General features: G+C 33.2%; 1 protein-coding gene across 4 annotated transcripts in view; it reads right to left on the reverse strand.

Moving 5' to 3' along the window:
• Window positions 1-27,904, reverse strand: part of LOC142331061 (protein qui-1) — an 889,030-nt gene that overhangs the window by 386,362 nt on the left and 474,764 nt on the right. For all 4 annotated transcript variants that reach the window (XM_075376703.1, XM_075376704.1, XM_075376705.1 and 1 more), the window contains one exon: window positions 10,989-11,145. In XM_075376703.1, coding sequence (XP_075232818.1) covers window positions 10,989-11,094 — 106 coding nt within the window. In that variant the 5' untranslated portion in view covers window positions 11,095-11,145. The remainder of the gene's footprint in view (window positions 1-10,988; window positions 11,146-27,904) is intronic.

Raw genomic sequence — 27,904 nt, forward strand, 5'->3', positions numbered from 1 at the left:
ACATTTTTTCGATAGTTTATTTAAAGTTTCATGTACTGCGTATTAATCTTAAAAATATACCAACAGTAATCGGAATAATTATTTTTTTATTATTAGTATTGAATTTATTACATAAATGCGTATGTATCTAATGATCGCTCATCAGAAAATGCATACCGTACGCCTGTTTTTTAAAGGGAACGTAATCAAATAATATGGAATTACGTTGTAATATAAGATTCCAATGATGTAATGTCGAATCAAGTTCTTAAAGCATCGGTAGTACTCTCCGCATATTAGAAGAATAAATACGCTATTAAAACCTTATTTAGAACGAGTAGAATCTCTCAGAACATTACTGAATAATCTTACAACAGATATTTAAATTTTAAAAATTTAAATCTTAGGAAATTAAGAGTGGATTGCATAACTAGACTTTAGATTTACGTCTATTTCATACATACTCGTATTACGTATTTACAATCCTAATGGTGTATAAGACAATCTGTTCAACTAGTGAACAGTGCCAACCCCCCCCCTAAGGCCCAATGGAATGAGGATGATATGTAAACATGTGAATGAGGCTTGATCTTGTACAGACTCAGGCCAACCGTTCCTGAAATATGTGGTTGATTGGACCCCCAATTACTAAAGAACAGCAGTATCCACTGTCTAGCATTCAAATCCGTATAAAAGCAACCGCTTTTTACTAGGACCACTTCAAAAATCAGCTGTTAAATAACCGATTTGCTTGTTCAGCAAATTTGGTATTGCGCTACAACGTTTTCAAGCACGCCGATCTGACTTGATTATAGTGGTGAGGCCATCTTCGATTAAAAAAGATCTATTACCTGTTGCTGTGTAACGGGCACTGGTGTAGCTCAGTAGGATTCTCTTCTGCCCAAAAATTAATACTTTGTTTATTAACATCAGTTAAGGTTATTCTGGTTTGCTAGGCATTTCTCCCGCCACCAACCCATTCGGTCACCCTAAAGCATAAAACCGAATGTCTGCGTCACAAACGACAACTAAGCCTCGAACTGTATAGCGACCAGTATTCTAGCATAGCTCCTAGAGCATACCTAACAGTGTGAGCGGACTAAGCATAGTGCCATGCACTATCGGCTTACGTGTCTCAACCACTCAATTGTCATATATTTGCTAAAATGTGTAGGCGCAACCCGTCAACTACTAAAAATTTATATGGCATCCATAATAACATTTATTTCGTCTAGGCAGTAATTCGCTGCCACGCCTAGGTGCTGAATGCCAGCTAGTACCTGTCCACCATTTTATAGCGCTTGGAGCCATACAAATTGGCTGGTGGTCAGTCGTACTCACAGTTAGCTTTCCACGGCAATGCGGTAAGAGTCTTTCCCTTAAGAAAACTAAGGATGACGGTTGAACGAAGAAACCGCATCTAGGAACTCCCACACGGTCCGACAATGCGGCTCTCACCACACTGACTCGCAGCTTGTGAGTGACCAATTTTCCCCTTGACCTCTAAATTCCAGAGTGGCCCGGTCTCTGGTCCCCCCCAAGAGCAGGGCAGTCAAACATCAGGTGTTCATTCGACTGGACTTACTTAGATGTGTTGGTGCGACTCCTTCGTGGTAGATCAAGGAGAGCAATGGCATCAGGCGATTTCTATGCTAAATGTGTGGGCCTACGACGAATGCTAGGGGAGCTCTACTTGCGGAGACTTTTGCGTCATTAGGATTAGGGTGTCTCAATACGGTGAGGGAGCCCCACTTTTGAGAGGAGAGAGCAGAAGTTATGGATAGATGTTACCTTTCTACGGAAGATGTTGCAGCCAGAGTGGCGGAATGGCGAGTATTGGAGAATGATTTACTGAGCGATCATCGTGGCATCAAAATTGTGATCAAATATAGAATTGCGTTACTAAGTTCAAGCTGTCCGAGATGAATGGAGGGAGAGATGTGGCTACCGGAAGCGTCACAAGGCGAGTGTCTTTCCCTACGGGGTTGGGATGTCCGAGAAGAGTGGAAAAAACTCAAGGATATAGAGTTTTAGGGAGACGCTGCTTGATAGGGCACGGTCGCTCGGGCGGGTAAGTTCAGAAGAGTTTGCGGAGATTATGTCAGAATTGGTAGAAACACGTATCGGGAAATGTCGATCTACTCAGAGGAAGTCAGTATACTGGTGGACTCAGGAAATAGCGGTTCGTAATCGCTAAACAAAACTTTTTTTATGGAGGGACAATAAACAGTAAGTTTTTAATTTATTTATTGTTTATTTACAAGCCCATCGAGCTGGTCTAGTGGTAAACTCGTCATCAACGGCTGATTTTCTAAATCGAAGATTCTGAGATTCAAATCCTAGTAAAAGTTAGTTACTTTTATAGGAATTTGAATGCTAGACAGTGGATACCGGTGTAATTTGGTGGTTAGGGTTCAGTTTACCACACATCTCAGGAATAGTCGACTTGAGTCTGTACAAAACTACCTTTTATTCACGTCATACCTAACATCCTCATGTTGTTGGAACGTGGTGGGGTTGTTATGTTCAGTAGTTGAAGAGATTGCAACGTGCACATTAGGTAAATAAAAGATAAAAAGTATTTATAACTAATTTTCTTTTGATAAATCATTTGATGAATTAAAGGAAATCAATGCTTATTTTTATAAGAAAACGGCTTTTAGTTTTTAATAACAGCTTTTCGAGAGATTGTTAATTGAAAAGTGTACGATTAATCGCTAGCAAAATTTCAGTAAGGTTTAAATAAATAGGTTGAGTAATTAAAAAAAGACAAATTTGATGGACAAAAGTCATAGAAAATTTTAGGAAAACTTAGCGAAAAAATTGCTTACCTAAAAATGAAAACTCTCAATTCAAAATATTACTAAATACTTTTGAAATCAATTGTTTTGGTTTGCTATGAAAACATTCTTCAACGAAAGCAAAACATTAAAAAAAATAAAAGAATCGGTAAAAAAAAAATTCATTCGAACGACGTAACTTCGACTAAGAGATGAAAAGTTTACAATCATTTCACATACGCGTAGAACACATTACAGATATATTTTAAAAGCCAGTTTTTTACGATATCCCCACCCTGTTAACTAATTTAAAAAAAAGACAATATGATGATTGCCCCATATGTAGAAATACTTCCAAATTTGATGAATACCAGTTTCATTAACCAAGAGATATAAGGCTAAATGCAGTGCTACACATACATAATAAGATTTATATAATACATCCATGGATAATATAATAACATACATATGTAGGTATAAAAATAAAAACAAAATATTTAATAACTTAAATAATAAATAAATAAAAAATAAAAAATATATATATATATATATATAATAAAATATTCTTTAGTTTAATTTAAGTTTTTGTATTTGATATAGAAAAACTGTACCTTCACAGTACAGAAGATGTCACAGTTGCGTCCTTCGCAGACGACACAGTGATTTTGACGATAGATGGTGAACTTGACCTTGCCTCGGACAAGCTGCAAGCTACATTCGACCTTATCAACGAATGGCCGCGTAGATGGAGAGTTAAAGTCAATCGTCAAATCGAGCTACCTGCCGACCTGCAACTTGCCAAATCGAGCCGCGTGACATTTACCATGAGAAGGAGAAAATGCCCTTCAACTGAACAATACTCTCATTCCTGAAGCGGACACGGTACGGTACCTAAGGTTATATCTACAATGTTGGTTGACCTGGAAGGATCACATCAGAGAGAAGAGGCGACAACTGAAACTTGCACGAATGTACTGGATCCTTGGTAGACGGTCTCATTTGTTCTTGATAAATAAATCTTTGCTGTATAACGTCTTTCTGAAAGCAATATGGAGGATGGTGCACTAGTTTGGGGGGGACTACTTGTAGTAGTAACACAAAATTAATTTAACGTTTCTACACGTTATAGAATTTAACTTGTTTATACATAAGGTGCTTAGGACTGTATCAGGGCTCCACGGTTTGCTAGGAACGATGAAGTGCACGGGTATCTTGGAGTCCCATGTATTCGTACGGAGGATCATTAGGGACTACATATCTAAGCTGGAGAATCAAGTAAATCGTTTAACGCTGAACTACTTGACAATGATGGTGAGGAAGTAAAACGAATGAGGAAACCACATTTACTGGACGTTACTGATCTTTGAGGGCATGGATTATCACTGGAGTACGTGATCCGTGATTATACTGTGATCAATATGTCAACAATAGTTCAAACTATAAAAATCTGGTGGTTGACTCTTAGTCGGCAGTCTGATTCTCTGCTGAAAATTCGGTGTCTTTATTGTCTTGTGATCATTATCTTTATCTGCAATTAATATTTTTTAATTTACTTGGATGACTTTATTGTTTTTTAACATTATTTAGTAATTTGATTTTATTTAGTTTTTTGTTATCGCTTCGTTTGTGTCGTTAGAGGTTATACATATTAATCAATATTGTATTTGAAGTAGGGTATCTTTGGATGTCCTCCTGACACGTTCCTCTTAGCCAAAACGTTTCCTTATAATTGCAATGAAGGTGCCTAATCGTCAAAAGCAAAATGAAAGGGAGAAAGAGTTTCTACAGCTATCAGATTCTAGTAAAGATTTTTCAAGACAACTTTAATCTGATATGACTGATAAATTTTCCTTTTGATTGTTATATATAGTGCACAGAATTTGGCTACAAAATAATAGATAAACGATAAAATTAAAAATTAAATCTATAGAAGTATGTTGGGTAAGATGAAGAGGGATTGATTAAAAATATAGAAGTTATGTCCTTTCAAAAATACAAGTTGGTTGGGCTGAACAGGATAGGAAGGAAAGCAACACTCATATAATATTACGATATTAAAGATAATTAGGAAAGAAAAAAACAGCATTACAGATATTAAATTCTGAAAAAATTGGGAAAAGACCAAGTGGCAGACCGAGGAAAAGAAGATTAAAATCAAGAAAGTTATAGAGATCATGGTAGTAGAAACGGTACTAGTAAAACATATGAGGTCAGGATGACGGAAACTAATTATAAAGAGAAACCTATAAGTTTACTTCGCTGAATAAGAAAGTATATAATAAAAAATATTTAACTTTCGCAAAAGCTCATCGGAGTAGTATTTGTAAATATTTAATTTAATATAATTATTACTAAAAAGAAATTTATTTCATTAACTTAAAAGTAATTCAAAAAATAATTTCTATTAAAAAAAGGGATTTTTTAATTAAATGACCGATGGAATAAGCAATTTTCTATAATAAGAGAAGGTATATGAATACAGAAAACAAATACATTATGATAAAGAAGATAAGATAAACAAATGACAACAGAGGAATCTTGATATTATAGAACTGTACAGAAACGGCTTAACGAAGCCTTTCTATCAGCTAAAACACGCTACAAGGCAATATCCTGAAAAGCAATCGGTTGAGAAAAGATTAAATTCTATTGATTCAACCTTAGCAATAGCAATATCACGATTTGAATACAAATTTTAGATATAAGTTTAACATGCAATATGGAATAAAATTGACATCCATCAAAATATTTTTATATTTTAACATGACGGATGAGAAATAATATTCTGGCTTTATCTTTTTTTTATACAGGAAGATATTTATTTTTTTTATCCTGACGTTTAATATAAAATTAAGCAGAATTTTGAATTTTATTAACTAGATATCTATTTGTACGTTTATATGTTTCAAAATGAACGGTTGAACCTATTACACGAGAAGCTTATCTTAATTTTGATACAAAAATGAGCTATATATCAATTTCAGAAAAATTACAAAGGACATCCTCCTATCTTCCTGTACTCAAAAATGGAAAGTAACTTTTTACTAACTACTAGTTTACGATATACTTGAAAAAAACTTACGTGTAAAAAAATAAAAAAGTAGTTAAGTAAAAAAAAAATTCTAAAGATTTCTAATCCGAAAGCTATGAGATCATTCCGAAGAAAACTCTTACTGTTAATGTATTATGGAAAACGGACAAAGATACAAACGATAAAAATTAATAGAGATAATATTTGTAACAACTTAAAAACATAAAACAAAACCTGTTTTATTTATGGTTTATATTCTTAGAATCTCTTGTAGAAATTTTTTTAAGTTTATTTTTTTTTTTTGTCTTCAGTCATTTGACTGGTTTGATGCAGCTCTCCAAGATTCCCTATCTAGTGCTAGTCGTTTCATTTCAGTATACCCTCTACATCCTACATCCCCAACAATTTGTTTTACATACTCCAAACGTGGCCTGCCTACACAATTTTTCCCTTCTACCTGTCCTTCCAATATTAAAGCGACTATTCCAGGATGCCTTAGTATGTGGCCTATAAGTCTGTCTCTTCTTTTAACTATATTTTTCCAAATGCTTCTTTCTTCATCTATTTGCCGCAATACCTCTTCATTTGTTACTCTATCCACCCAGCTGATTTTTAACATTCTCCTATAGCACCGCATTTCAAAAGCTTCTAATCTTTTCTTCTCAGATACTCCGATCGTCCAAGTTTCACTTCCATATAAAGCGACACACCAAACATACACTTTCAAAAGTCTTTTCCTGAGATTTAAATTAATTTTTGATGTAAACAAATTATATTTCTTACTGAAGGCTCGTTTAGCTTGTGCTATTCGGCATTTTATATCGCTCCTGCTTCGTCCATCTTTAGTAATTTTACTTCCCAAATAACAAAATTCTTCTACCTCCATAATCTTTTCTCCTCCTATTTTCACATTCAGTGGTCCATCTTTGTTATTTCTACTACATTTCATTACTTTTGTTTTGTTCTTGTTTATTTTCACGCGATAGTTCTTGCGTAGGACTTCATCTATGCCGTTCATTGTTTCTTCTAAATCCTTTTTACTCTCGGCTAGAATTACTATATCATCAGCAAATCGTGGCATCTTTATCTTTTCACCTTGTACTGTTACTCCGAATCTAAATTGTTCTTTAACATCATTAACTGCTAGTTCCATGTATAGATTAAAAAGCAACGGAGATAGGGAACATCCTTGTCGGACTCCCTAAGTCCGACAAGTCCGACTCCCTAAGTCTTAAGTTTATTAGTTGAATGAAAAATAAAAGCAAACAAAATATTTAAATAGCTTTCAGATGTATACAATTTTTTTAGATTTTCTACTCTGATTTCACCTTAAATGTAAATTGCCGAAAGCTTAAGAAAAAACGAATAATTACTGTTGTATAAAAATGGTACTTAAAGTTAGTATAATTTGTAGCATCTCGTAAACATCATAGTGTTCTATATCACAAAGAAAAAGCCTATATAAACGGTAGATTATATAATAATACATTTTACTGATCTAAAATGCAGACTGTAGGGTCTCAACCTTTCATTCAGAAGATCCCAGGATTGAATCCCGGTTAGGCATGACGTAGGTCATACGCTACAAAAATTTCTGTTCTTTACTCCTTTTTACGAGTTTTAAATTTATATGATGAATCAGTAAAGAAAGAAAATACATACACAACACAACCAAAGAATGATAACAATAAATTTAAAGATATAAACAGAGTATTTCAGGAGGATTCTGCTAAAATTCATAGGCGTATTTCTCTCATTAAAAAAATGGAAATAATTCATATAAATATGGGTTCGAAATCGTTTCCTTAGCAAGTTACGGCTAGTGAACGATTTTTCCTCGATTTCTGTTCCTCCCCTGAAATGAAGCTCTACTGAGATACTTGTAAAGTTAAGGAGCGACAATAGTGATTTCTTATGGTTTTTGACGTGAAAAAAAATAAACTGGGTTTCAGAACTATATCATAATTATTTTATACGAAGTAGAGTGTTATAAACTACAAAAAACTTGGGTTGAAAAACAGAGTTTTTTTTCTACACTGTAAAATAATTTTGTTAACTTGCCAATAAATAAAACTAATTTGTTACACATCGATAGAGAAATTAATTCAGAGAAAATCGATTAAAATAAAGTCAATATAAAAAAAATAACGCGATAAAATAATGTCTTCCGGAGAGCCGTCTGTTAAACGCAGGTTGAATCCCGTGAAAGAGTGGTAGTCCTCTGACCTTAGCGTGATGCGCGCAAGACTTAGGTTCGCTAGTAGAAGATACCAGTGTCGTCCTCTAATGGGGATTACCGTTGATGGCGTGTGAGCTGAGCGTCTGCAGATCTACCGGCGCGCCCGTAACGATTATGTTCATGCCATCAAGGAAGCCAGACTCAAGTTATCGCAAGATTCCATACGCGATTGCAGCGCAGACTCTGGCAGCTAGCAAAATCATGTTATCGGCCAAAGCCACTGCACGTGCTGTCCTGCGGGTTAGGTGGTCGTGACCACACTTTAACATCTGTGACGACTTACCAGGAGTTCCTGGATACTCTGTTTTTAGATGCTCCGGAAGTTGAACCGGAGGTCAGTGTTAGGGCGAGAGCTATGCTCTTCTCTGGCGTACGGGCTGTGAATCCCGTCAATATAAACCGAGAGGTTTCTCGAATGGCACTGAAAAACGCACCGGGTATTGACCAAGATGACCGGGATTAATTCCATCATCTGCTGCCTGTCATAAGAGAGCCGCTAGGCATGCTGTTCTCTGGGTGCCTAAGTGCTTCCCGACTGGTTGGAAGTGGTTTTGGTGAGGGTGCTCTTAAAACCAGGAAAGGATCATAGTGAGCTCTGTAGTTATCGACCCTTCAGCCTCTTGCCGGTAATCGGCAAGTTTCTTGAAAGGCTGGTTGTGGAACGGCTCTGGGAAAGCTTGAGGTGAATTGTTTTCTAAATGGAGGCCAATATGGCTTCATGAAAGGGGTTGGAATAGTGGATTGCATCTTAAATCCTCTTGCCGAGGTGGAAAGCGCCGACTGTAAATATGCTTGGCAATTTTTATAGATATAGAAGCAGCATTTCCTTCCTTGTGTTGGAGTTCTGTCCTCTATGAGCTGGAACGCTGCAATGTTGTCGTAGTCCTACAGGCCATGGTACATGACTATTTGTTTAACCGTACTGTTTTTTTTAAGGATGCGCATGTAGTAGTGGAAAAATCCGTCACCAGGGGAAGCCCACAGGATTCCGTTCTCGGTCCCTTGCTGTGGAACCTGGTATTCGACGGATTTCTGGGATTGATATTTCCAAAAGGGGTCACGGCTTAGGCTTTCGCCGATGACTTTCTCCTTTTAGTTTGTGGTAATTCAAGACCACAACTGGAAGACGGGTGCAGGCCTTATCAACCGCAGACGGTTGGCGGGACATGCAAAATTTAAAGGTTTCTGTGCCCATGACGAAGTTTATGCTTCTCAAGGGTGCAGAAAAACTATCGTACAGTCATAACCCTCATAATTAATATAAAGGCAAAGTAATCAGTCCAGGTAGAATTCATACGTACTTAGGGGTTTTGTTTGATGAAAAGTGACTTCGCAACCACATTAGGCAAGTAGCAACGGATGCCGTCTCAGTGATGCAAAAACTTAGGAGGATTGCTCAAAAAGACTATGGGTTGTGGGGCCGTCAAATGTACATAGTGTACCTAGGTGTCGTCGAAAGTATGACCTCTTCCGCGGCGTCCGTTTGGACACATAGGTTGGTTATGAATGCAGCACTTGTTTAACATTTAAGGAGTGCCCAGCGCACAGTCTTAGTTGTATGCACTGGTGTTTTTAAAACAACCTCCTACGAGGCTACCGCTGTATTGAGAAAGGCTCAGTACTGGTCGCTATACTATTCACGGCTCAGTGCCCGCTTGTGGCACAGACATTTGGTCTTATGTTTTAGGGCGATCAAATGGGATGATGGCGGGAGAAATGTCAAGTAAACCGAAATGGCTTGTGAGAAATAGGTTTCAACTAGCCATCGAAAAGATACAGAAAATTGTTCTCTGCGGGAAAAGCGACTGTCACCAATCTGGGTATGTGTGGGTAAACTGCGTGTCCAAACGCCTTAGGAGGACAAATACCTAATTGGCTGGACAGTCACCGTAGTTTTCTGAGGCATACCACGAAAGCAACTGAACGCGCAGGTGGAACGGTTGTAGCATTAAGCCGTTTAATGTCGAATGTTGGTAGCCCACGTGTATCCAATAGGAGGGTGCTAGCAAGTGGAATGTGGGGCACAGTTTTAAAGAGTCCCAGCCTAGGAGAAGGTATTAAAGTCCAAGAAGGCCATTCAGTTTGCGGCATGTTTGCAGCGGTTAGATGACGCTGAGGGTCGCCTCCTGCTATTGGACAGTCTCCACGGAAACTTCATATGTCATGTCTGGCATTCCTCTAATTAATCTTATGGCGATTAAGTTGTGTGACCGCTGAGGCAACCACCTTCGCGACGATCCAGATGAACAGTTGATGGTCAGATGAAAAGAATATTGGGTCGGCGGAACAAAAGGCTGATGGTTTCATAAGCTAATGTACCAGTTTTTAATGAGTAAAAAATCGTTCATCTCTCCCTATATTTCGAGGAAAGCGCTCGTTCAACGTGTGCATTTACTGCCGACAGTGTTATACACCGGAACACACAATTTTCAGTTGTAGCCGATAGGCCTCGCAAACAGAAAGGTGTACAGAAGCAATAGGATATATAACCACCGACAGTCACAAAAATGTTCCACAATCCGGTGAATCGGTAAAAATCACCAATTCGGAAAAAAATCACCTTTTTTCAGGTGTATCTGCCTATGCTGATGATCGCAGGACCCTGCGAAAGGTGTCAAGGCACCTTATCCCAACGGGATCCCGTTATACACTCACGACGCTGAGTAGAATCAGATGAGTGGTGGGTCCGGCATCACGACAGTTTTGAGGAGGGGTTTTAGTCGGTGAGAACCCGAAACTACTGCATGTTCGGGTATACGGTGACTGGCAGACCTTTCCCCTCCTCCATCGCAAAGAAAAAGATGCCACTGAAACTTTCATCACATTCACAACCTACCGATCGATGTGCGTAAGATCGGAATTAAATCGTTTACTTATTTAAAAATATATTAAAAAAAAAATTACAATAATAAATATGGATTTACTTACCGTATTTTTTATAATAAAAAACTATACTCACCCGATTTTGTAGAAGAAATGAATATTTTGACGACACGTGGTATGGCCCATTTTGAAGCTTCAAGATGCCCTTTAAGGACTTCTTCTACAACTTCTTCGTTAATCATGGTCTAAATTAAGACTTTTTAAAAAAGAATCTTTTAAAACACTATACGCATCTGAAACAAAAGAAAAAAATTAAATTTTTTTTTTTATTAATAGAAAAGAATTAAGCTAATGAGAAGTTAAAAAGAAGAACTATGGTCAACGTAATGTAGTAAGCCTATCGATTAGTCATACATTACAAGTTGATTCAGCAGTTGAAATAATTTATGACTAATTGTAAAGCTTCAAATAAAGAAAAAGGTTCACATTAACATATGTCTGAAATCGGTTTGCCATCGGGTTACGCCTAGCAAAGGTTTTGCCTTGATTTCAGTTCCCCCGGTGAAAAGTAATAATACTGACATTTTTAAGCCATTATATAAAGGGTAAACTTGAGGTTTTCTATGTTTCTTGGCTTGAAAAATCTAAACAAGTTCCATAACTTTATATCCCAGAGTTTCCAACGTAAAATGAAAAACGTCGGTGACGAAAAACACGTTTTTTAGGTGTGAAGTAAAATAGCTTAGTTAAATAACATAATAAAATAAAATAAATTTTATTATTATTATTTCGCAAATATTATAATTAAAACTTATAGAAAATTCATCAATACTGAGGAAATTGATCTTATGGTCTATGAAAAACAAAAGAATCATTAAAAACAAAGGTTAAAAGAAAAATGTATTGAATTTGTAAAAATTATAAAGAGCTGTAATTAGTAGGCATATTATATATATATATATTCTTATTCAGTTGTGGCTTCACTCATTCTGACCCATAGGGGAAGACACCTTCCGCCACCCGTTCCGTTCCGAGCCCTTATGGGCTTTACCGGAGGTCATCTTGGAAACCTCGGCTTTTGATAAAATCTAGAAATTGGTTTTTAGATAATAACAAAAAAATTTCACGCATACCAATAATCAAATTGATACCTTCATTCGTTACCGAGAAATTCATTAAATAACTAGGTTTCAAAAATAATTAAAAAATCCATTTTAACGCTTTAAACTCGGACTTTTGAAAGTCCGAGTTTAAAGTATTTCTAAAAGTTACTTTTAGAAATAAGTTGAATTCTACAAGACCATCAAAGAAGAACTACTGCACGCAGATTAAAACGAATATGAATAAATGAATACACGTATATAAATATATATACATACAACAATTTTAAAACCGTTCCAGATAGAATACTGTAACTTTCAGGATAAGGTATCGGTCAATTACTTTACCTTTTGATGAGAAATAGAATTTCATCCCACTAAAGGGATCATTGATGGTCTTTTACCGTTATTGCAAAAATGAAGCTAAGCACATTATTGTGTAATACTTCATTTAGAGTGCGTCATTACTACACTATTAGTTTGTTCTGAGAATTTATTGTGATGGATCGGTTAATTGATTTTATTTTTCTTTAAGCAACTTTTGTTATTTACATCTTTTTTACCTTTTATGCAATTGTTTTGTGCTAAATTAATTTTTTCTCTACTTCTTGCTACCATAGCTATGAACATGTCACTTGGTGAACAGAAAAATTTCACACTCTCAAATATGATAGCTTTTGTGATAAAGATAAGTCGTATAATGAAATCTATGAATTGTTCAATGAAACATTTAATAATCGTCATCCTATTGACGGTTTTAAAGGTACAGTATCAAAAAACACCAAAAAATTTGAAGAAACATGCAACATTCACAATAGGGGAAAACCAGGGAGGTTTAATTCTTAAACAAATAATAACAAATCGTTAAAGATTATGCAAGAATTTATTGAGAATCCTCTTTCATCGACTCGAACAGCAGAACGAGAACATAACATCAGCAAAAGTTTAACGATTCGAGCATTAAAAAGTGAAAATATCAAACCCTTCATAATTCGTCCGTTCCAAGAACTTAATGAAAATTTCTACGATTGATGACTTGAGCTTTGCAAAATTATGATGAACAATATTTGTACAGATTCCAATTTATTAAACAACATAGTTATTATTGATGAGGTCACATTTCTTTTCAAATGGCAGTGCTAATCGCCGTAACTCCCGATACTGGACGGATATTAATCTACAATGGTATCGTGAAGAACATACACAACAGCATCCAGTCAAGTAAATGTAAACTGTACGGGCAGGTATTGTCAGCAGACGATCGATAGGGCTTATATTTATTGACGGAAATTTAAACTCGGTGAAATATGAAGCTTTGCTTCTCGACAGTATCGTTCCAAACATTCAAAATGTTTAAAATGTTTGCCCCAACTTCCAAAAAATTTGGTTTCAACAAGGTGGTCCCCGCCTCATTTCGGTATTCAGGTACGTGAAATTTTAAATGCATTTTTTCCCTAGAAGACTGATTGCTCAAAGGGTCAAATAAAATGGCCAGCGAGATCACCTGACGTCATCATTGGATTACTTTCTACGCGGTCACTTAAAAAGTATTGTTTATCATAATAAGCTCCAAGATATCGATGACTTACAAAAAAGGATTCCAGAATCTGCACAAAATATCACTAGGAAATTACTGAGTAATGCTGTGTAATCCTTTTACAACCGGGTGGAACACCGTCAAATAACAGAAAGAGGACGTTTAATAAATAATTAATAATAATTAATTATAAAATAATTTTATTCGATTATATCAGTTTAATAAACTTTTTATAAATTTATTTATTTGCAATAACCGTTCCTTAAATTATCAGTATTTTTTTAAAAATCCAAACTTTATCCCGCCGCCATTTTGGTTACAGCCGTACCAACGTTTCATTTATAAAATATTTCTTGTCTTTTTAAACAGACCTTTAAAATGATGTATCACACAAGGAATGTTAACATTTAAAATATTTTAGTTACAACCCCCGGGTAATTCCCCAGAAAAGGGTTAAAATTCTATTTCTCGTCAAAAGGTAAAGTAGTTGACCGGTACCTTATGCTGACAATTACAGTATTCTATCTGGAACGGTTTTAAAGTTGTTGAGGTTTTCCGTACTTTTATATAAAACAAACGTACGAATTGAAAAAAAAATTCTATTAACCGATACTTTTAAACGTTTTTAGTGGATCAAATTTCTCTTACGTCGCTAAATAGTGTAGTAATATTACTGAGAAGGAGTTACTTAAAAACAAACAAACTTAAAAACAAAAGAAAAAAGTCTCTTCCAAAGTTGGTGTAAGGCAATTGCTTATCATTTATATTATTTCACTTTAACTGGCCTTAGATCACTAAACTGAACCTCTATTCATTCTGCGGTGGTTGCATCGCATTTAATTTGAATATATTTGCATAACTAGTATCTTTAGCGTAAAATAGAAGCCGTAATAGTACTAAAAGTCCAGAATATATTACAATACTCATTAAATATATACCTCTTTGTATTTGTAAATTACACCTAAATGAGGACTGGACGTATTACGAATAATAATATGAAAATCGTTTTAATTACGCTAAGAAATTATTTTTAATTTAACCTAAGCTACCGAAAACGATATTTACATTTAATAATTCAGGTCATTAGAACTGTCATATAAAAAAAATTGTACCTTTCAACCATTAATCTGCTTACAGATTGTTAGTCAATTAATGGAAAATTCAGAAAATTACAGTAAATTAGTATGTCGTAGTAGCGAATTCAATTCAAAGAAGTACTTTCTGATACTACATGGTAAGATGCCCTCAGAAGAATCCTTTACACTACACCGAAATTTACCATTCTCTTTCATTTCCAGTTAAATTTGCAAGTTCCTGAAAGCTTCTTTTCGTATCCTCTTACGTTATCTACAAATTTAATGATTTCTGTTCTTTCTTCTTACAGGATACTACTGTGGAATGTTTTAATTAAACATTTACCAGTAGCGATAAACGTCAGCAATATGGCTCTTCCTGTTCTTAATTATGTTTTTTGTTACTTTTTTATTTACCTTGTCTTTCTACGTTTATTATCTCCATTTCTTTCATATTCAAAATTTAACATATTTTCATTATTTGATTTATACACTTCTATAATCCTTTAGATTTTATGCGATCGTTGTTCGTATTATTAGATATTTAAAAAAATCTTTGGGCTCATAATTTTATATATATACATATATCTTAGCTTCTATCTAGTTTAGTATAGTCAAAAAGAGGTAAATTTGCAATCACTGTTCAAATTTTTTTTAACTTTCAAGGTGAAATTTCAAAAATGTAATTAAAAATAATTTATCTACTGCTTTCGTTGTTTCCTTCCTTTGTTTCAAAAATTTGTTTCATTAGTCCTCTGCTTTGATGAAGTGCCAGCCAGAGTTTCCACGCTTCTACTCTTTTCTCCAGCACCTTGTCGCATTTTCTATTCCACCATCTATCTGTATCTCGATTTCCTTTTTTTTCCCGCTATACGTTTCGTTCCCTTGATAGGGTTACTTTAATTTTATTTTCATCTTTGCCTAAATCTTGTTTGTTCGGTCATTCCAAATACTTTTCTTGATTATATCCTAATGTTTCCGTATATATTCTGGGTTTTCTTGGCGTTCTCAGATTGGACTATCTGGATGGAATTTAAGTTTATTACCAAAGGGCAGTATCTGAACCCATGTTAATTTCTCTATTTTTTGACGTTTAAAATTTTATTTTTTTTATTTTAACTGCCTTACTTTTGGAACTGCCCTTGAAGTTTATATATATATATATATATATATATATATATATATATTTTTACATATATTTGTATATTTAATTTTTAAAAAATTAACAAAACTACATAAAAATTAAGTAGCTGATAGAAACAAAAGTAGATATTTTACTGTATTTTGATTTGATAATGAGGCTTATATTCTCATAAATTTATAAAATCATCCCCAAACTGATTTTATCTTTTTAAATCGGTTACTACTCATAAAAAACCTCCGTTCGTCAGCCTACGGTCTCATCATATTCTACTTTTTAATCATATAAAAATCATTTTTATGAAAAACATATTTCCTAAATAGATGGAACTCACGTAAAAAAGGCCAAGGTGACGAGTGAAACAATTTGTGTTTTTTTTCTATTATTTTAATTGTACCTTTACGAATTGCCTGTAAAGTTTTTATTGTTAATAATATTTAAGCTACCTAGTAACAAATTATAATCTCAAATACAGCTTATGGATATATATATATATATATATATATCGTTGCTGGTAATCGATATTGTTTATTCTTAGGATAACAAGTCTTTATATATAATCAGTTGAAACCGATGACCAAAATAATTAAATTACTTATATAATTGTTCAGAGAACTAATATGAACCAAGTTACGGGCAAGTAATAGATTACTTCTAACAAACAGTACTTTCTCTGATGTATTGTGTACATAAAGCACAATTATAAACAATCCTGTTAAATTACATGCCGAGGGAAATTGTGGCTAAAGTATCTTTTTTCAGATTACTTCTTTGTATATTTTCACTTAAATTATTTAAAAAGCAATCATACCGGTTTTAATTGGAGCCGGTAGTGAAAAAAAAGAAAAAGTAAATAAGAATAACGAGAAAACCCCTTAAGAATTATCAGGATATTAAAGAAAAGGAGAAAATAAAATAACATTGTAAAGCTGGAGGGAATGAAAAAGTATGAAAAAAAAAATATCAGGAGATGTAAGAGAAAGATTGGTAGGTGGTACCGTGATTCTACGAGAAAGAAAGAAAAAGAAAATAATGGTAATGGATGCAGTTAAAACCCTAACATCACTTTTAAAAACGAATTATTGCACATAGTATTCTACTTAATGTTGTAACTACTTAATCAGTTTCATAATATCTAAGCCCCTTTGGTTAAATATCCTTTGTATATCAGTGAGAAAAAACTCCTTTAAAAGAAAATAAAATTACGGTAATTTATGTATATATATATATTTTTTTTTCAGGGAAAATGAAAATAAATTCTCATTCTAATTACGTAATTTTCTTACTTTGTATTTTACTACGTTAAATACATCTGACTTTTTTTTGTAACGAATTGCAGAAATTTAAAGAGAAAACTTCTTAAATCTAGCCGAAAGAATATTTGATAAAAAATCAAATCTTTACCGACAGACCGATTATCCGATAATTACCTTTTTTATTTGTGTAGTTATAATGTTTATAACCTTTCCGTTATTAAAAATATATCTGAGAAATAAAATTAAAAAAAAATAAAAATAATTAAATATTTTGAAAACCACGATTAAAGATGTAAATTTTGCATTGAAGAAATTCTTAGCTGAAGCTCGATAGCAGTCTACATAGTTTCTATCCATTAATTAAAATGTTTTTCGCATTTTTATTTCTTTGGAACGGCTTTTATTTTATCGACAGCGTTTTTTGGAGGCCTACGTGTGTTAATAAATAAATAAGATAAAACACTTTTTGAAAAAAAAAATGTGTTATAAAACATAATAAACATCAGGATATAAATTATAATTTTTTTTTAAACTCTTAAAATTAGATAAAATTCTTCTTTATATACTAAAATTAAATTCTAAAACCTTGAGGCCAAATTAAAATCTACACTACTATTAACAATTTGCAAACACTTTTTCTTTGGTATCAATTTCAAAATGAAAAAAGTAACACGATATCTAAAAATTATGATTTTCTAATTTTTAGTATTGTGATTTTTAGGAAGGTTTAATTTTTTCAAAACATTATCCAATTTTTTATTATTTAATTACAATATCCAGATTGTTTTAGTACTTTGAGTCGTATAAATAAATTTAAAAAAAAATGCTAAACCATCATTTTTAAGATTAACTTTGAAACTGAAAAACGTTTTTCGAATAACTATAATTAAATTCTGTTTCACATAACATTTTACGGTTTATCTCTAATCTCGAAAATTTTTTTATACGTTTATATACGTTGGTGGGGGGGGATGATAGATCGACCCATCGAGGTTTTAAATGGCTGCTCTTCTCGGGAGTTCTTAATTTGTCGGTTATAACCACGCCCCGAGAGTACGGATTTTCATTGGACACGGAGAAGGATCCATAATAAACATCACTGCGGTAATGGAAGGGCTGCTCCCAAGATTGATTTCACGTAACGTCTTGGACGAGGAACTGATGAGTGATCAATTGGCGATTCGATACTGTATTAGACTGGAGAGCCCTGTAATTCAGGCCAAGGGTGGTAAATGGAAACGGTCGACGTCTCAGACCCGATCTTTTGTCATGCCGTGATTGAGAGAGTGGAAGGAATGCAGGACTGGAATCCAGAGGTCTTTCCTACAAGTTCTTTGTGAAGAAAATGAAAAACTAAAACCGAGGAACGGTGGGAACAGACATAAAGTCCACCGGTGGACTAATGAAATTGCAGAACTACGAGTCGCGAGTCTTACGGCGAGGAGAAAAATGCAAAGGCAGGTCGACGTAAGATTAGAAGGATTCGAGTTACGGTCGATGAGGTTAGATTACAAACAACGTCGTTTGTGAAATATCTCGGAATATGGTTCGATCAAAATAGGCTATACAACCGAAACGTCAATGAACTATGCAGTAAAGCGGGGCGGATCGTCGACGCTCTGAGTAGACTGATGGGCGTCAACCGGGGACTCAGAGCAGCTAAAAGAAAGCTATTGATGATAGCAGCGACCTCTATAGTATTGTAAACAATGCCTACCTGGTTTTCAGCACTAAACAACAGGAATATGAAGATGATGACATCACTGTAGAGAGGAATGAATTTAAGGATCGTGGCGGCGTACCGAACGGTATCGGCGGATGCGGCGGGAATCCTGGCCGGGGTACCGCCGATACAGTTACGGGCTACCCAAATAAAACTGATATATGAGAGCATGGACAAGGAAGAAGCCACTATTCTCTTGCTGCAAGAATGGCAAGAGAAGTGGAACACCGCTAAAACTGGGAGTGGACAAAAAAACTTATTCCTGAAATAGGACCGGCGACGTGGGGTACTACCTGTCACAATTCCTCTCCGGTCATGGAGGATTTGGTGTACACTTACACAGGTTTAGAAGAAGGGAGCCCCCAAATTGTGTGTACTGCGGTCAAGAGGACAGTCTCTGCCACATCTTTAATGTGCACGTTGGGAAGATCTAAAAGCAAGATATAACACACAAGAGATTAACCCGGAAACTACAACTTATATGCTGAAAGGTAAAGAGCTGGCTAAAATTACGTGGATGAGGTTATACGAGCAAAGAAAGTGGATTACAAGAAGAGGCAGGAGTTACTTTAAGAAAAAAACAACGCCCGAGACTCGGCTGCTAGAGCAGGGCCTGGAAACAGCATAGCTGGGCCCGGTGTTTCTAGCCTTAGCGGTTAGAGGCAGAGGAAAGATGAAAATAAGGAAAAGAGCCGGAACCGGTGAGCCGACCTGCTATGTCGGACGTACTGCCGGTATGCAGGGAGATTCATTAGAGTCGCAAGGACATTCCCCTGGACTGAGTAATACTTGATGGTTGAGCCGGCAGGGGAGCAGGAAATCAAACAAACGCAAAAAAAAAGAAGGTAATTAATTACACATTCTAGTAGTTAAACTAGGCTTTTTCTTCCCTAAAGAAACGTAAGTTTTTTATCTGAAAACATTTTTTTTCGAATAAGTGTAATTAAATTCTGTTACACGTAACATTTTTCAGTTTATCTCTACAATAATAGGTATATGCATTTAAATATATATAAGCAGGATGACGTATTCTATTATACATATACTCTGTTACTTCCTTGTATTTTCTAAAAACAGGTCTGTTGGATCAAATTAAATGGTATTTCTCTTTTACATACGCTCTATATATTTACGCTAAAGAAGTAATTTCCTTCTTTTTTTTGTTTAATAAAAAATAATATTTTTATGTTTTGAAGTTTGTATATAGTGAAAATAAGACAAATGTAATTTTAAATATCGTCGGATAAAATGGAATGGATAATAATAATAATAATAATAATAATAATAATAATAATAATAATAATAATAATAATAATAATAATAATAATAATAATAAATGTAAATTTCAGCAACTTTAAATAATAAATTTTAAAATAATTGTGAAATTCATCAAATTACAGAAGTAGAATATATTCTCGGAGGATAAATAGTGACTAGGTAGAAACCCTCCCCCACAAACAATGCAAATCTGGGGTATAAAAGATAGGATATGAAATGAAACGTATCACGGACAATAAATCTGGTTGTCAAAACAGAATGTAACCAGAAATATACGTAGGATACAGAGTAGTGTAAAACGTTGAAATACTCATTCTTTGTGAAAAATAAAATAGATTTATGGTTTGCAATTTTTTTATTCTTATCAAATTCTTCATTTATTATTATATCTTTCTAATAGAAATTCTAAAGAAAAACCAGTAATAAAAAAATTTCATTTTTAAAATTTAAAACATATTTTAATATATGAAAAAAAAAAATTAAAATAAAAAAAATACTAGTATTTAACATAATAATAAAAATAATTACAGTAAAAACTGTTAGTATAAACAAAAACGTTTCTAGAACGGATTAAAAAAAACGTATGACTGTATAAAACCAGCTACGAAAGCAAGGATTAAATCGGAGTACATTTGTTGTAGCCGGTTAGGAAGGCAGATAGAAACATCTCCCCATCACCCTTATTCACACTTAGTTGCTTTTCTACCCCCTAAAATTCAACCAAGCATTTGTTTTGAATGGCTTTGCAGTGTTGCTTAGATCCGTATCCAGAAGCAATTAAACTTGCACTCAGATTTTTTCTTTTTAAGATACTGAAAGGGAAAAAATAGACTATTAAAATCCATACTGTAAAAATACTTTAGATTACAAATCTTTCTTTTCTCTCCGCATAAAACGACCGGCAAGTTTAATAATCAAAATCTATTTTTAAAAGTAAATTAAAAAAAGTAACACACTGCATTTCTATTATCAAAATCTGTTATTAATTTAGAATTTTGTTTAAAGAAATAAATACATGTTAAATATATGTAATAGACAATAGACGTACAATAATAAATAATAAACAATATTTAGGCGTTCCATATACAAAAAGTAACACTTTTTGTTTATTATATGGTGAAAATGTATATATTAAATAGTGAAAATATATATAAATAAAATAAATGTTTGAAAAAAGTATTTTTTTCGCTACCGAAGATAAAAAATTTTATTAAACTTATAAATACTTTACATAAGTCTGAATGTTAATGTGATTTAAACATATTTACATATTACACGTATAGTAATATTTACATATAAAATATATTTACATCGTATTAAATTTAATACACAATCACGTTAATATCTGAGAATTAGCCGATCTGTATATAAAAAAATCGATTTTTTAAGTTATTAATTCTTTTGAGGATATTTATATTTTAATAGAAAACTAAAATACGGTTACAGAAATAAAATAAATCAGAAAGTACTTTGCAGACTTACTGAACTTATTCTTCATAAAATAATAAAAACTGAAAATTTTCAACGAAAATAAAATAAAATTTAATTACATACATGAAGGCTAGAATAATTAGAACGCATAAACAATTTAAAATTAATTCGTATTTAAATAAAGGATAAAGGTAGGTAAGTAAGTAACATTGAAGATAGAAAAATATTTGTTTAAAAAAAGATTTGTTGCACTGAATCAAGGCTTAAAAAATAAAGCACAAAGGTGGGGGACGTAGCTTTTATGTCAGATTTGAAAAATCGTTTAAAATAATTATAAACAAAACTAATAACATAGCGATATAATGCACTTCAAAAGTTATGTTTACTATAAAATAGAAACTTGATTCCGTCGAGTAAATCCAGTATCAGATGATGAAGATGAGCTGAATTTGACCAGAATTAACTGATTTAATAATATTCACATACATTTCCCTTCAACTGTTTAATATGCATTTAACTCTAATCTGCCTAATTTGGTTGCTCAGTGGTAAAACACTAATATAAAAAATATTTGGTCGCTGAACAAGACAGCCACGCGTATCTTTTTCAAATTGTAATTAATTATTAATTCCTATAAACCAAACATTTTTTTAAATAGTTTATAATCGGTTTTATTAATATTAATAATATTCATTTTTTTAATCTTCTTTTAAACACCCCAGGACCAACCGGCATTACCTCAATTGCTCCTGAGTGTCGTGGCAGCAGATTGCCCCATCCTGACTTGGCCCCTCTCAGAAGCCGCTCATCGGGGTCTCCCCTGGATCATTGAACCGTTCCGTCTACCGCTTCTGGATAGCCGAATCGCTCTCTCCTCAGGGGAGCAGTCTTTCCAGGCCCTAAACTACTAGGTTCCAGGCATGCGTTTCAGATGCCCTCACCGCATCGCGCCCTCTCATAACATAAGGGTCCTCCATGTCATCATCAGAAGCACCCCGACTCCCCCGCTCTTGCGTGCAGACAAGCCAGGATGTCCTGGGCAAGGAGGCTGCTTGCCTAGCCGTAGACGTCGCCACGCTTCCTGACTTCCTTTTTTTTAGGTTTCTCCTTGTAGATTTTTTTTGTTTTGCTCTTGTCTCATACATAAATTACACTACACATGATGGCCGCATTGTACAGCTCCGAGGAAAAAAAAACAAACCCGCAACAATCGAATTTAACCTAATTACGTTTTAAATCTAGAAGCATACGTGTATGTAACTATCCTTTCTCGCCAGGTCACTCGCTCCATTTACGGGGTTACTTGTTCATAGCCCCCTGACACAAGGCTTGAATACCCGTACTACAAATACACGGACGGTTTTATAACAAAATAAATGCAACATAAATTAAACTATAATAACAGTAACCTAACACAAATAACATTACAAAGACCGATATAGCGTGATAGTAAAGTAACATATTCGAGAGCCCGTATGTAAATTAGGGCTCTACATTCTAGATTATATCAGCGTACAATATCACAATAATACCCGAACGATCTACTAATGTTTCCGTAATTTAGTAAATGCAATTTCGTTCAATATATAATTTACAAGATAACAAATGAAGCGACCGGATTAATTAAATAATTCTAAAACTGACATTTCCAATACTCAAGATTCATTAACCGTAGAAAACCAAAACAAATCTCTTACGAATACCGACATAATATAGTAGTATGTCAACGCGCAGCACGGCGTCCGCAAGTTTTTATGCAAACTAAGGTGGCTCCGTTATAAATCCTGCTAGTTTACTTTGAAACCGCTGTAAGATTTCGACATTGGACTTACACGTAGTATCCCAAACTTGGATCGTATAATTCCGGATTGGTATTAGGATTATTGAGTATACCAGCAGCTTATTAGATAAAGATAATTGAGAACGCCTGCCTAACAACCAAAAGATTTCCTTGAACTTTAACTGAAATTATACGAACTTACCACGTTATTCGACGGTCGAAGTTATTATTAATTAATAATAGCTTTTATTTAATATAAAACTCTTTTTTTTTAGAAAAAGAAGGCAAAATATATGAAAAGAATATTCCAGTGTTTTAAAAAAAGAAAAAAAGATAGGTCTAAAAAACAACATAAAATGAAACGGCCAAAAAAGAATAATAATCCTATCTTCTAACACAAAACGTGTAAAACAAAAATCTTTTTTCTATAAATGTAAAATTAAGACATTTAAATACGATAATTCTTCCACAAACGTTGAGAGTGACCAACTTTTAAAAGAAATCCAAAAAAATAGAACGATTTTTAAGAAGAATATTCGATTATTAAAAGAACCGCACACATAATGTACACTAGAAACTCGCTCCCTCAAAACATTAAACAAGTCGTGTAGAAAATAACATAATGTATTCGAGGAGATTGGCTATCGTAAGCCCTATTTTTAAAGATGAGTTTTAAGGATAAAGTTTGTAAGAAATCTCCTTCTTTTATCTTTAGAGGAAAACTAAAGATTTATATTTTAATAAAGTTAAGAGAAATTTAAATAAAGCAGGAATAGAAATTACGGGCTTTAAAAATCGGGAATTAATCGAGGGAAACAAAAATGAAAGAAAATCTCAGAAAGGAGGGTTTTAATACAAAGAGAAAGTTCCTAAGCAATAACTAGTAATAACAAAATAACCAGGATAAAGGCTTCTGTGAATTTTAAAAGTAATTACAGTAAATGAAGTTAAAAGATGAAAAGAAGGGTGTTAAATATAGTCCGCGGTTGACCAAAACGAAAAAAAAATTGTACTTAATCTTTATTTGAATGTTATTTATCTTTTGATAAAAAAATGAATCTAAATGTCTTTTTTTTCAAAATATGTTAATCGTAGTTAACAAAAAAAACTTCTACAATCGAAGTTACGTATTATTAAGCTACTGCCTATTCCCTAAGGTTAACAAAGTTGCTCTAGATACGTATACCTTTGGAATTTTATAAGAAACTCATTCGTTTAATCCATTTGTATTTTCTAAGACCGATGAATAAATAGCTAAAAAAAAAAGTTTATATGATCTAAATAATAAAAATAAAAACAATCTACTCAGATTTAACATCTCTTATCACTAATACAAGAGTCAAGTAAAAATCAATGATAATTAATTAAAAATAGAATACAAATAATCGGTTAATTCAACTTCATATTTGCAGTTAAAATTTCAATCAAAAACGAGGGGGTATCAAATTAAACCGTATTATCATTGTAATTTCCTTTTCAATTAATGAGTTACAAATATGGATTAGAATTTTACACAAACAGTATTCAATAAATCCTCAACACATAGCTTACTGTAGATAGGTTTCAATATTGCCTATACAGAAACGATATAAATTAAAATTAAACATCGGATTTCAATTGAAAATATAACATTGTTAAATTTTTACTGCCCTCTTAATACAGTAGGGTTAAATCGCTGTTAAATATAATTGACAAATAATAATTGTAATAAAAATTAATTTAAATTCAGGATGAAATGCATTACATTAATAAAATACTTTTTATTATGCCGATAACATATCTTTTATAAAAGGTAAATCAGATCACGTGATAAATTAAAACCAGATTTAAAACCAAATTTATAAAAGATTCCGGCAATGAAGTAGTAAGTTAAAAAATCTCATGCCGCCTTTAGTTTGAAAGAATTTCTAAGAGATTCGGTTAGAAACAATTGTAACCACAGGATTATACAGATAAAAAAATAATTTAAAAAATACTAATTTAAATATACTAAGTATATAAGAATAAAGATTTGAATCTCCTGTAACTGGAGATCTGCTTGGACGGTTTAATGATCAGTTGGATGTTTCATCCTTAGAAAAATTCACGAGACGAGGGGAATTTTTCCTTTATGAATCACGTATCAAAACCCGACTGCTCTAAATTTTCTACAAGGAAATACATTTTTTCTGCAGCACACATTTAAGCTACTTAGTTGAGAATGCGATATACAACTGCAAGAATTCAAAGTAAAACTTCTCTTAACCTCTAACGCCTAAATTCTCCAATTTCCTACTCGTTCGCGATGCCTCTATTAAGCCGTTCAACTCAATAGAAGGTTGGGTACCCGACCCCAGTAAGAACCTCAGTTTGTGAGCAGATAGGATATTGAAGGTCAGTGGAAGGCAACGGGAAACCACTACTGATAATAATATTCCCTTGACATCCTTGTAAATGGGATCACGACTGTCAGCAAGGAGTATATTTTGAAGAAATTTAAAATTGCTTATCTGTAAAGTGTTCTTTCTACCTGGGTAAAAATTCTCCGGTCATCTAAGAAAACGTGAATGGTTTGGTGGTCGCTGTTTGAATGAGGCCTTGAATATTTCACTGAGTAGGGTAAAATTTTTGGAATAAGTTTCCTCCGATGGTAGATCGTACGTTTTTTTACCGATTTCCTTATTCGTAACTCCTTTTTTCATTCTGTGTTTGTCTAATCCTGGTACACACAATATTTCAATCGAATATTTAAATATTTATGTTGTTTTAACAAATCTGTAATTCCGATCAAAGCCAAAAGAGAGTACTACTTACTGTAGATTACTTTTGAGTTACAGAAGATTTAAAACTTTCCTTTTTATGCGATTGTATTTCTTCTATATTTCTTCTTTCCTTTCTTTTATACGAGTAAAATAATTTAATTATTAAAATAAACAATTTACCTAAAAAGATAGGTTATTAAATGTTTTATTGGAGAAGGGATACTCCGGTCTCGCTTAAAAAAATTTAAACTGTTACGGACTAATTAAATTCAGTTCTACGGCTGTTTATTTATTAACTGTTGCAGTTTATTTATTACAAACTAAATAAATAATGAAAGAAATTAAATAAAACAAAATATTTATATCCGGTGTATTATCGAAGTTATTTTATAAATATAAGATTTTAACGAAATAAATTTTTGTAGACAATTTTTTTTAGTTTCCAAATTACAAAAACCTTTACGGCGAGATTTATGCTTTTGTTCATTCGTTCTCAAAGTGGATGATAACGCCACCTTGTGGGCGCTGTAGGCCTTCATGAGGAGGCGGTAGAAGGCCCACAGAAAATTGGGGGCGTTCAGGCGGTTTAGGCAGGCGAGGCTGATTATATAAAAAAAAAAAGGCAAACCTATGTTTTATTTGATATTTAAAAGTAAAATTAAATACCTACTACGTTAGTACAGAAAATTAAAGGGACACGTGTATTTTAAGATAAAAAAAAAGTGTATTCAAATTGTTTTAACTTTGCAACCAAGAGGCTTAGAGAGAGATGAATAAAAATAAATTAAGGCTAGAACACTCTACATTTTGACAATATACTTCAGATTTCAAAATCATCAAATTAAAAAAGAAATCAAAGGGAAGAAAAGTTTAAAAATTGTAAAGTGAAACGAAACTTTTTCAGTAAACCGCATTCTTTTTTTTTTATATGTCTCTAGGATTTTCCTGAACCAAATACCCACTTTAAAGAGAAAAGGCCACTTTTGTCTTTAATTCTGTATATCTCCCGATCTAAGCAACGTATTGATACAAATTAATATGGACATTAAAGGGTTTTGATCTAGCTGATCTAGCTTTAATGACAAATTGTAAGGTATTTAATGTAGCGTTGCGGTTTTTGGCTTTTGTTCATTTTGTGCCGAGGTACAATCTTTAAATACGATTAAACATGCGTTTTAGTTGCTCTCATTTAAAATGTAAGTTTCAAACTCAGAAATAGGATATACCACGTTTAAAAAAAATAATTGCTATCACTGCTTTTAAGAGCGCATCTTAAAAATAGCGACTGCAATTATTCTTTTTAACGGAAGGTAAGTTTAACAATTTTGGGGGCGCTAGAAAATTTTGATTCTCAATGTGGGCGGCGGGCAAAAAAGTTTGAGAATCAATTCTTTACTTCAATACCGTAATTATTACAGATAATTCCTCATATTTCTTTTAGAATTAAAACTTAAGCGTTTTTTTTATTAACGAAATAATTATAACTATCGTGATTAATATAATAATTAATATCACCTTATTAACTTAAAATTGTACAGAGGTAATATAAAACCTCACAACGTTTTTAATTATTTTTCAATCCAAAAAACATTTTAAGTTGTAAATAGGATTTATTATAAAAAATATTAACGTAGTAGGATGCTTAATAGATACTAAATTGTAATCTAGTCGAATAATCCCTAATAACTATCAAATAATTCAATAAGCATCACTTGATGATACTTATCATAAGATGAGTATTATAATGGTTATAATTACATTATAATTTTGGTGAAACATATATCACAAGTATCCTCTTACAGATAAACACATGATGTATCATTATCATCCGTAATTAGGTTGAGGTAGAAGAAACATCAACTTATATTAACACAGAATTATAATGAAGTGAAATAATAATTAATGCTATGTTCTTTGAAATCTTAGGGTCGTTAAAATTATTTAATAATAAATATTTGCGGCTGAAAAATAAGTTATGACATAAAAAATGTA

This window comes from Lycorma delicatula, chromosome 10 (genome assembly GCF_047948215.1).
Source record: "Lycorma delicatula isolate Av1 chromosome 10, ASM4794821v1, whole genome shotgun sequence".
NCBI lineage: Eukaryota > Metazoa > Arthropoda > Insecta > Hemiptera > Fulgoridae > Lycorma > Lycorma delicatula.